This window comes from Nanorana parkeri, unplaced genomic scaffold (genome assembly GCF_000935625.1).
Source record: "Nanorana parkeri isolate BGI_ZX_2015 unplaced genomic scaffold, ASM93562v1 scaffold1026, whole genome shotgun sequence".
NCBI lineage: Eukaryota > Metazoa > Chordata > Amphibia > Anura > Dicroglossidae > Nanorana > Nanorana parkeri.
The window spans coordinates 347,614-359,603 of record NW_017307294.1 but is presented as its reverse complement, the minus strand read 5'-3'; the positions used below and the strand labels follow the sequence as shown (position 1 = coordinate 359,603).

Below are 11,990 nucleotides of genomic sequence, written 5' to 3'. Positions count from 1 at the left end.
AGTGGTGATGATGCCAGTACTATATACAAGACAGCAGCCGTGTTGGACATGACAGGCTCTGGCTATGTGTGGTTGGTTGGAGAAAGAGAAATTTCTGGAAGTGCCTTACGATATGCGCCTGATGGTAATGTGATCCTACCATGCTCGAGGAACGCAATGCAATAACCTCAGCATTGCTAAAAAAACAAAAAACAATATTATGTCTTAAAAGAGAACTATGGGGTTAGGGCTTTTCCCCATAGTTCTCCTTAGTGTAACGGGTGGACACAAACCAGCGTCCTCCCATCACCCTAAGCTCAGTATACCACAAGCTACAGCTCGCGGTATACTGATACGCCGCAGCTGAAGCGGATTATGTCTGGATCCGCCCAGCTGCGTGACTGACAGCTGGCTCTGCCTATCTGGAGGCAGAGCCAGCTGTACCCGCCCCCTCCCCTGTCCGTTCCGCCAGTCAGCGCTGGAGGATCGGAGCGGGGGGAATCCAGTCCCTCCCCTGTCCCGGCAGAGAGCCGTGACAGGATCGAGAGGTGAGCGAACGCCGGTATGTGTTCGCTCACTTCCCGATCTACTGAGCAGACATGTGACAGTCTCATTGTCACAGGTCGGCTAGAACTATGAGGTGAGTGAAAAGCACTCACCTCATAGTTCTCCTTTAAGCAGCTCCAAGTCCATTGTAGCACTTTAAAAGCAATGGGATTCCATGACCAGCGTTACGTTCTTCAAGAATGACCCAGCAGCTTCAAGCATTGTAGTCTTAGGGCTGCTTGTAGGAAGATTGTAAATGTCAACAGTACAAGCTGGGTGACCTGACGGTTATAAGTGAATATGGAATGGAGGGGTTTCCCATTTAGTAACTTTAAGATGGAAAAAAACACTGACAGAACAATGTTCTTCATATTAGTGACTTGCTTGGTGGATGGAAAACATAGGATAAATATGTTATGCAAAGATCCTCAAACAATGCTCTTTTTTATGAGACTGGGCTTACCCAGGTAAATTGCTGGTTACTAGGAATGAGTGAAATTGAGTGTTTTCATTTCACTGAAAGTCAGTGAAAAGCATGGGATTGTACACCCCATTGACACCCATCATACCATAACAATAAACCTAAATAATAAACTAAAATACAGCAATGATTGTGGGAAAACTATAGCCGCGGCCCCTTTATTGGGTTTTAATCAATTTAACCAGGAAATAGACTTTAACCTTTATTACCAAACAGAACCACTGTTAACCATTAAAACACCACTATGTTTAGTCATCAAGACTCAAGCAGCATAAACAACTTACATCAAGCAAGTTACTGTTTGAAGTCACCTCTCTACTCTCTCCTCCAGTCAGCAAGCTTCATTTGTTAGATACTCAAAACTGTGCAATGCTGTAGAACCTGATTGGCTGACAGTACTGCCTCTCCTGCATTAAATGTGTGTCTTTTGATATTTACCTACACTTACACTCTAAATGATGTATACGATTCAATATTGCTCATTTATACTCACAAATAATCTTTCACCAGATGAATCCTTTATTCGGCTCTCTCTTACAGGGGTCATCGGTCTTCAGCTGATCAATGGGAAGAATGAATCCGCTCACATCAGTGATGCAGTGGCTGTTGCTGCTCAGGCAATTCATGAGCTTTTTGAAAAAGAAAATATCACTGACCCGCCACGAGGGTGTGTGGGAAACACCAACATCTGGAAAACAGGGCCGCTATTCAAGAGGTTATTATGAGCTGACATAGTCACCTTAATGGGAGCGGAAGTATCCATTCTGAGAACCACACATGAGATCTTCTACAATAATATATCCATTAAGTTTAACCATGGCCCCATAAAGTGCGTGCCAGTTTGCCAAGCAAAGGAAAAACCTTCTTGACCCTGAAATAGTAATGCCTTAAAGGCTACCTTCAGCCCAGTTTTTAGTCATGGATTGATTAAAGAAGAGCTAACATTTTTGTCCTGTATGTGACCTCGTTGGGGAGATTTTCCCTTACCTGGTGTTCCAGTGACCCCTATGCAAGAAATGTGGGTATGGTTGTCACTAGGACAGCATTTAAAACTGAAGTTCTAATCCTTCCCCACTCTACTAAAGGTTGGTCCTTGTTTTCATCTATGACAGATTTCCCCTCACTTCCTGTCCCTATAGGATGTCAGGGGAAATTTACCTGTAATGCACGTAACGTCTGTCAGGTAACTCCTGGTGTCATTGCAGAAGTGTTTCGTGCATTAGTAGATACCACTGATGGCATTTTTCTGTTCTCATTTGTCAGAGTGCTAATGTCTTCCAAATACCCGGAAGGAGTCACAGGAAGGGTGGAATTTAATGAGGATGGAGACAGAAAATTTGCTAACTACAGCATTATGAACCTTCAAAACCGGAAACTTGTCCAAGTTGGGATATTCAATGGAAGCCACGTGAGTCAGGGACTTATTTGTACTGCAATGCCAAATAAAGCTTGGGACTGAAATGGTTACCCACATAATGTACCTGGCCAGTGCACGGGTACTACAGATAACATGTCACCAATGATTCTTACTTGTAGCGATGTTAATAATGATTAGCCATGCTCCTTTTCTGAGGTAATTTGGCACATTGGCACATGCTGCTGTGTTGTGACTTGAGTCGCATCCCTCCTTCCTTCACCCCCTTATCTGACTGAGAGAGGCAGAGTGCTCCGGTTCAATGGCAGGTAAACTCGGGGCTGAAATAAAAATAAGTCTCAGAAGAGGGTCAGGCAAGATGGGACCCCTTAGGCCAGGGGTGGGCAACTCCAGCCCTCGAGCTGTTGTGAAAAAGTCCCATGAGGCATTGCAAGACTGACAGTTACGGGCATGACTCCCAGAGGCAGAGGCATATTGGGATTTGTAGTTAAAGCACAGCTGAAGGGCAGAGTTGCCCACCCCTGCCTTAGGCCTGGTTCACACTGAGTTTGTTTTGTAGCTTGTTCTGCCCTAAAAAATGCTCAGAAAATATGCCCATTCATTTCTATGGCCCTGTTTACATCTGAGTGTTGTGTCGCAATACGTAAAACGCCTGTCGCTGGAGAAATTAGCTTTTTTTTTGGCATAATACAGCTCATTTTGGCCCCATAGACTCAATAAGAAACGATTGAAAACGCGCGTTTGCTGTGTGTTTGCGTGTTTTTACATGCGTTTTATGCTCGTTTGCTCATCAACATCAGTGACCTACAATCTGCTCACAAAAACACACGATTTGATTTATATGCGTAAAACGCGCATAAAAACACACAAAAAATGCACAAAAACGTGCGTAAAAATGCAAAAAACGCTGTCGCTTAGGTGTGAACCCAGCCTTAGGGTTACAGAAGGATATCAGATTTTCTTAGAAGTGGACTATGGAACATCAGTTATTTATACTGTCAATATAATTTACTTTTTTATGAATATTGCTGTTTCATGTACAGCTCATTGGTGATAGGTTCCTTTAAATTGCCCCTTGCTATATAAATGTCATTTGTCCAACCATGATTGCACAGTTATCACCACTGCCACTTATCCAGGAGGAGAAAGCTGCTGAATTATCATCGCTGCCCTCTTTCCCATAATCCCTTGCTTTGTAAACATGGCGGCAATACTCTATGCTTACAGTACATGATTGGAAGAGGATAAAATTCTCCAACCATGACAGTTACTACCTTGTCGGCTTTACCCAGAATCCTTTGTAGGTGTACACATGCAGCCGGCACTGCTAGATTGTTAAAATCTGATTTTTAGAAAACATTACATTGTGAATTAAATTCTAAGGATGATATACAACTTACACCCTGGCAGGAAAACAAGTCTTTACTACCTGGTATCAATGCTTTATCTTGATTTGACCTTCTTGCAGATTTTACAGAATGACAGAAAGATCATTTGGCCGGGAGGTGAAACAGAAAAACCTGAAGGGTACAAAATGTCAACCAATCTAAAGGTAGAAACCTGAGTGTGTTTTGTGGTTTTCACATCTGCGGTGTCATTTCTTGCTGCGTTATACTCTAGGAAATGTGTTGAGAGTTTAATGATTGCCATTATCTTGTCAAAACTTCAAAAACAATTTCAATTTTTTTTTAGTAGTGTTGGGAAGGGTTAGAAACCCCGTCTGCTTTTAAATACTGTCTGTGTCCTCCATAGAGGAGATTCCTCTTCCTGTTCTATTTAACTCTTGTCACTCAAACAGGAAGTAAAAGGAAATCTCTCTTAAATCCAGACGGAGGTTCTAAAGCTTTCTCACTGGACTAGAATATACCCTTTTATATCTATTTGTGGCCCTTTAGGGGAATTTCTCATTACTTCCTGTGCTGTCTAACACCAGTCAAATAGAAATTGGAGAGATTATGTCTGACACCTAGACAGTAGTGACATTTTCTTTTACTTTGTGTTTTTTCTTACACTAATTTTACACTAGTCAGATTAACAGGAAGTGGGGAGAATATGTCTACCACCCTTTAAATAGACAGGAAGATTATTATTTTTTTCCTTAGTTCCCTTTCTGTCTGACAACTGACGAATAGACAGGAAGTGAGGAGAAATCTCCCAAATGGGCACACAGACAGCAAATACAAATCAACAGAAGTCTATCCTTTTTTGTTAACCTAGACAATAAAGAAGCAATTTGTGCCCGGAATTCTGCTTTAAATGTATTGGCTTATACACTGTTACTCAAATCCTCAGTAGTGCTTTATCTTTTCAATGTCCTTCTGTGCTTTTCAGCTATGCCTTTATACACTTCTGCAGATTGGTTTAATCTCCATTTTTCTGGAATTTGACAAAAACATCAGCAGAATCGTATGCAGAGAGAACCTTAATTGTGGTTATTCCAATGTGCTCTGTCCTCTTTAACATATTTCATCTTCTCTTTCATCCACAGATAGTGACCATTCACCAAGAACCGTTCGTTTACGTCAAAGCAGCATTACCAGATGGTTCCTGTAAGGAGGAGTTTGGTATCACTGGGGAGCTGATCAAAAAGGTTCCATGCTCAGGGCCCAATGACACCATCCCAGGTGAGTAGAGGATTTTTATCATTCAGTTACTCATAATAAATATTTGTTTAGTTAAAGTGTAGCTCCAGATAATACTGAAGGGAATTTATCAAAACTGGAGCAGGATAAATCTAGAGCATCTGTGAATGGCAACCAATCCGATTCTCTCTTTCATTTTCAAATCTTAACTGAAGAGAGAAGCTGATTGGCTGCCCTGGGCAACTGCTCCAGATTTTGTCTGTTTCAGGTTTGATAAATTCCACTCTGTATGTTTTAGTTGTGGACAAAGCGGGGTAAGGTTGGAACCTTTCTTCTGTGTGGAAGCCTGCAGCCTCCTGGTATATGTGATGTCTGTATCCTAGGATGCTGTCGGTGGAGGCTGACATGTCATGGGTTTGTACACCTCATTAACACCCATCATACCATAACAATAAACCTTAATAACAAAGTAAAATACAACGATTATGGAATAACTATAGGCCGCAGCCCCTTTATTGGGTTTTAATCAATTTAACCAATAAATAGACTTTAACCTTTATTACCAAACAGAACCACTGTTAACCATTAACAGACCACCATGCTTAGTCATCAAGACTCAAGCAGCAATAACGTACACCAACCAAATTATCATTTACCACCCACTGTCTACCCACAAAGTGGGTAACATTACACCATAAAGATTGACCGTGACAAGGGAAAGTAGAGAAAGGGGGATGGTGGGGAAGCATGTGAAAAGAAAGGAATTCTGAAGATAATCCAGAGGTTAGTCCAGCTGGCAGTCCTGAGGTAACTGCTGACTAGACATGTAAGCTGCAAAAAAATTTGGTTTGGTTCGGTTCGTATATTTCGTTGTTTTCGGGATTCGGATCCGAAATGCAATTCGGTTCGGGTTTCGGATTCGGACGAAATCAGAATGTTCGTTAGTTTTGGATGAGTTTAGGAATATTCGTTGCGAATACCACAGAAAACCATATACAGATATTAATACTAAAGCTGAATTTCTTAGACCCGAATGGCCTTCGGGAATCCGAGTTTTCGAATACCACTAGGGAGCTCCAGAAAGCAATACGGGTTTGGGAGCCATATTAAAGATGAGGCTTCCAGGCACGGATGGCATTCGGGAGCTCCCGAATGCAATTCGGAAATTTGGATCCCGAGCGCCATTCAGGTCTGGGAGCCTCAGCTTAGCTCACTATTATACTGTATGTGCATATATGGCTCCCATGCTGCTGTAACGAAAATTCGCATTCAGACCCATTCGGATGCATTAAACTGAAAAACAAATCTGATTGGCCAGAAAAGTCACATATCTGATTCAGTTTAATTTTTAAATGAAATTCGGACGGGGATCCAAAATTCGGAAACTGAAATTTGGATTTGGACACATTCGGATGCATTGGGAATTGGAAATTTGGATGTGTCTGAATTTTGGAAAATTTGTACGGATTTGGATTCGGAACAAAACGAATCGCAGATGTCTACTGCTGACACTGCCCAGTGACAGGAGTGACTATAGAGAGGAAAGGTTACACTTATTGGTCAGCTGTTTTTCCGCCAAAAGTCTGTCACCAATCCAGTGCTCAGCTGACTAATGGTCTGTCCAGCATCTGAGGTAAATCTTCCTAGCAACTTGTAACCTGAAAGACAAAGCAGAAAGAACCAGCAAAGCAGTCCCAGAGAGACATGTACATGACAGTCACCACAGACCTCTATTTGAATATAATTAGTTTTAAAAACATATGGGTGACAGGGGTGACGATCCCATGTGGCTACTTTCCTTATTTTGCTTTCGTGGCCCTAACATTCTCGCGTAGGTCAGAATGGAGCCAGGTTAAAAAATGTTTAAAAAAAAGTACAAACACACAGAAATAAGTGTTTACATTCCATGTTTTTTTTCCAGGAGTGGCCAATGGTTTACTTGGCCGCCAAGAGAATAAAGTGCACCAGTTTTTGTTAGGATTTGTCTAACTGGTCACAGTGATCTCTTTCCATAAAACTAGTCGGGCTGATTCAACTGAGAGCCAGGTCACAGGACTATAGCAAAAACACTGCTCCAAGTGTGAATGGTACCTTAGTCACACCTGCTGTGCGATAACATTAGAGGGGTGCCAAGCTGCCAAAATTCTGCTCTCCACACAAAAGAGCAACGATTTCTGTGAACTTTGATGGTGACTTTCTCCACAATGCTTGAAGCTACAGAGGCGAATGAGGGCTTGTTGTAAAGTGCTTTCACTGTCGCCTCAGAATATGTAAATAACTCAGAATGCATATGCTGGAGCACAGATTTGCTTTAAGCTTCTGATTATTCACTCTCTCCTCCCCTGCCTGATAACCCTCCAAAATGGTGGCTTACCCTTCATTAAATGCAGTTGATTCCTTGATTCCTTCTTCTCTACAATGTTGTATTATTTTTTATTCTATAACCTTACATGACTTTAGAGTCCATTGGTGATCTTAAAAGATCCATGAGAATAAAATACTTCACATTACATATATCTAAAGAGGTCAGGGGTGGCTTGTGTTAAAGCTTCCTATCCCAAGATCCCATGAGCATCTCTTTATGCATTATCTGCATTGTCACTGTAAAAGGCTCCTGCTGTGGTTGACAGGCTGACGTGCAGAGGGATCTCGTGCCTGCACCTCCAACCTGTTTCTGTCTGTGTGCCTTTCCATGTAACACTGCACTAGCCAATCACCCACTTCATCTGTGTTTGGCTGCAGAAGCCATTGAAAGAAATGTGCATAAAGAGGAAGTGGGATGAGAGAGCTGCTGAGCTGTGCAGGGCAAACAGATTTCTCTACATATTTTATTATATTTTCATTTTTTTAATTGCATTTACATATAACAAGAAAATCAAAAATCCAACAAAGAACATAAGTGATACAGAGACATGTGAGGTTCCACACGTAAAAGACAGAATGGTATATGCAGTATGAATTATACAAAGTGCAAAGTCTATTAACATATCATGTAAAGTTATAAAAAGGGGAAGAATAGGGAGAGCCCCACAACTCAGACAACCACACCTAGCTTGATAAACAAAATTGACTGAAAGAGAAAAGAAAACTCTAGCTGCAAACTTCACATTACCACACCAATTCCATCCCCTAGGGAGGGCACCTCAGACTTCTTACAAGTTTCTTGGTGACAAATATTCAAGCGTAGGGAGATGTGAACTCTTCAACACCTGAATATGGTGATGTATAATTTCCCACCAGGCTAGTAATAAGTATTTATGGATCCAAATTGTCCTTGCTTTAGAAGAACCATCAGAAGAAGACCAGACCCCACACAGACAAATCCATGGATCTTTTTGGATGTGCACTTCTTGTGCCCTGTTCAAGTAAATAATAACGTTGCCCCAGAACTTCGAGATGTAAACACATTCCCATAAACAATGCTCCAGCTCGGCAGGCAAACAGATTTTAAAGGAGAACTATGGGGTCAGTGTTTTTCCCCATAGTTCTCCTTAGGGTAACGGGAGGACACAAACTAGCGTCCTCCCGTTACCCTAAGCTCAGTATACCGCGAGCTACAGCCGGAGCGGATCCCGACATCGACGTCGAGATCCGCCCAGCTGCGTGAGTGACAGCTGGCTCTGCCTATCTAGAGGCAGAGCCAGCTGTACCCGCCCCCTCCCCCGTCCGTTCCGCCAGTCAGCGCTGGCAGATCGGAGCGGGGAGAGGGGAATCCAGCCCCTCCCCCTGTCACGGCAGAGAGCTGTGACAGGATCGAGAGGGGAGCGAACTCGGTATGTGTTCGCTCACCTCCTGATCTACTGAGCCGACCTGTGACAATCTCATTGTCACAGGTTGGCTAGAACTATGAGGTGAGTGGACATCACTCATCTCATAGTTCTCCTTTAAAGAAGGACTGCAGGAAATTGTTTTTGCAAGGGTTACCTGCTCATTTATGTCTAGGTTAAAAAAAGAACAAAGTTAGACTCACACGAAGCTCCGAGCCAGCTTCTTCTTAGACCGGTCCTTCCAACATCTCTTCCCCTCCTAAGGTCTTGTAAATCATCAACATCTATACACACAGAGGGGAACTTATCAAAACTGGAGCAGTTGCCTGTGGCAACCAATCAGCTTTTCTCTTCAGTTTGCTAGGTTAAGATTTAAAAATGAAAGAGAGAAGCTGATTGGTTGCCATGCACAGCGGCTCCACTTTTTGTCTGCTCCAGTTTTGATAAATTCCCTTCACAGTGTATAGATGTGAGGATGCTGAGGAAAATTACAATGCTGCAGGGAGGGGGAGACAAGCTGGAGGGAGCGCTGTGACAGCTGGCCGGCTTGGAGCTTTGGGTGAGTATATCTATGTTATTTTAGCACCTAGACACAAATGAGCACTTAACCCTTGCAGTGCAGGGGTAGCTCCACTGCAAGGGTTAATAAAAAGCATTCCTGGAGTTCTCCTTTAAAAGACAGAATGGCAAATTTAAAGCAACAAAAGAACTACAAAGAAGGTTGCTTTTTTTTGGAGGGTTTATTCATACTTTAATACTTACACTACACTGGCTGAAGACAGAGCCATTTATCATGGGGTCTGGAAGTCATAAACCATGATCTCAGTCAGGAGTCAGCCATTGGATTCTAGGGAATGAGGCATTTGAGGCAACAAAGTATTCATTTTCATGCCTTGCATTAAATATAATTGAAGGATATTCCAGATGGGAAAGGTCCTTCTTAATGCATGCATTGCTCCTCTTTTGAGGTCTGTATAAACTACCGGTCTTCCTAATTCAGATGGGGCAATTATCTTGTCCCTAATCTCATAGCAGCAATCTCTCACCTTCATCACTTCATTTGCAACGGTGCCTATTCTCCATCTCCCTGTGTCTCACCAGGTCGTCCCACCACTCCCCAGTGCTGTTACGGCTTCTGCATTGACCTGCTGCTGAAACTGGCCAAAGAGATGAGTTTCAACTATGAATTCCACCTGGTAGCTGATGGAAAGTTTGGTACACAGGAGCGAGTAAGTGATTGTATATATCCTCCTCTAATAGTGGGTAGTTGTTGCTAAATCTCAGCGGCAAATCTGACATTGCTCCAGAGAATGTGCTTGCTTATAGCTCTGGGGAATAGCATCGTGTCTATTTTGTATGGTCACATTTAAAAAAAAGTTTTTTTTAATGATGTAGTTATGTATTCATTACAAAAATGTACTTATTTTTAAATGATAGAAACATAGGTAGCAGAATCTGTCTTGATATCAGTTTTGTGGGATCCGCTATACATCAGCTCTCAGCCTGAGAGAGGGATTGACAGCACAGGGAGCCAGATAGGCTATGTCATAGTACACACATGATAAAGGGAGGAGTGAGCAGAGTGAGCAGAGGGATAAGCTTCATTGTCCAGTCAGCTGGCTGGGGGCATGATTTAGACCAGGGGTGTCAAACTCAATTTAATCGTGGTCTGCATCAACATTATGGTTGCCCTCAAAGGTATCTGTAAGACTATATAAATGTATCTAATCTTTATCATAATTGCTTCTGCATTCGATTATCACTGGTTTTAGTAATAACTTAATACCTAGATCTGAAAGTAGAAGTCTAGGAAATGGCCTGGTGGGCCGGATTCAGCCCCTGGGCCTTGAGTTTGACACATGTGATTTAGACCAATCTCTGCTTCTGCTGCATAATAACAATTCCTTTGGCAGGTAAAGCAGTTCATATAGATGTATTTAGTTGTTTGCCTGAAGTTCAGCTTTAAGATGTGATAGTGGAAATACTCACTTAGAGAACGTGCTGTTTAATAGCATTCATTCAGCAAATGTTAATTGCACGTCCTCATACAGATCCATAGGTTTCTTGTATAAATCTGTATATGAAATACAATGTTAAAAATATGGCACAGCAAACAAAAATCTGAGATTGTTGTAAAAAAAAAATATATATTGTCAGGTACATTTTGCAAAAAGGGCTCACTGAGAATATACTCTGCTTGTCTTTACATAACTGATCCATGCAAGCCTTCTATCCACTTGTCAGATGGCTGCTGGTGCTTTAATCTGGGATAATACTTTATAAACTTTCTGTGTCTCTTTGCAGCAGGTTCCACAGATGTTAGCAGCGCAGAATAACCATCTCATTTGCTCATTTAACCATCTTATCTTAATCCGATAATAGTGTAGGATACAGAAGGACCGAGCCACCCTGAACATTTCCCATCCTGAAATTGCAGGTTAATAACAGCAATAAGAAAGAATGGAATGGAATGATGGGCGAGTTACTGAGTGGACAAGCGGACATGATCGTCGCACCTCTGACCATCAACAACGAAAGAGCTCAGTATATTGAATTTTCCAAGCCATTCAAATATCAGGGGCTCACCATCCTTGTGAAAAAGGTTTGTGTGTTATGCATACTGGAAAGGATTCATCCATGACCCGGGGCATACTGTGTTCTTAACTAATGGATTAAAGTGGGAGGCCAGTTAAAACCATGGTTAGAAAGGAAGGCTTAGAACCTCTGTTAGGCTTTGATTGCTGTCTATCGGAGATACATGCTATCATCCTGGTCAATTACTACACAGCAAGTAAAGCAAAAACTTTGAAAGAGGAATACAGAGGACAATAACATTCTGGAAGAGATTGTAATTTTTCTGTACTAAAAATGCATTTCTTGGTTGCCTGTGTTCTTATCTGAAGGATTTCCCTCGTATTCATTCGTGGTGACTACACAGAAAGTGAAATCTCTTCAGCCACATCAAAGAAAGCAGTAGAAATCTCTCCCCCTCTCTTTCCAAATCATAAAAAAACTTTGGCTAAGGCTCAATTTAACCATTATCAAGTACAAGTCAGCTTCTGAAGACCATAGAGTTTAAAATGTATGTCCAACCAAAACCTTTTTTCTTAGTTTTCTGTAGAGTGGGGGAAGGTAGGAAACCTTGTCCTGTTTTTAAGTTATCCTAGGCTCTATAACAAAAATGTACCCTCACTTCCTGTTTTCTTGACAGCATTTTACAAGACAGGAAGTAAGAGAAACCCTCCAACAGGAACACAGGC

At 41.9% G+C, this 11,990-nt stretch overlaps 1 protein-coding gene across 10 annotated transcripts in view; it reads left to right on the top strand.

Annotated features, from left to right (window-relative positions):
- The window catches only part of GRIN1 (glutamate ionotropic receptor NMDA type subunit 1), a 69,934-nt gene that overhangs the window by 27,307 nt on the left and 30,637 nt on the right, over positions 1-11,990 (top strand). For all 10 annotated transcript variants that reach the window (XM_018567270.1, XM_018567273.1, XM_018567274.1 and 7 more), the window contains 7 exons: positions 3-124; positions 1,547-1,721; positions 2,270-2,414; positions 3,850-3,933; positions 4,870-5,005; positions 9,832-9,959; positions 11,168-11,332. In XM_018567270.1, the coding sequence (XP_018422772.1) occupies positions 3-124; positions 1,547-1,721; positions 2,270-2,414; positions 3,850-3,933; positions 4,870-5,005; positions 9,832-9,959; positions 11,168-11,332 (955 nt within the window). The remainder of the gene's footprint in view (positions 1-2; positions 125-1,546; positions 1,722-2,269; positions 2,415-3,849; positions 3,934-4,869; positions 5,006-9,831; positions 9,960-11,167; positions 11,333-11,990) is intronic.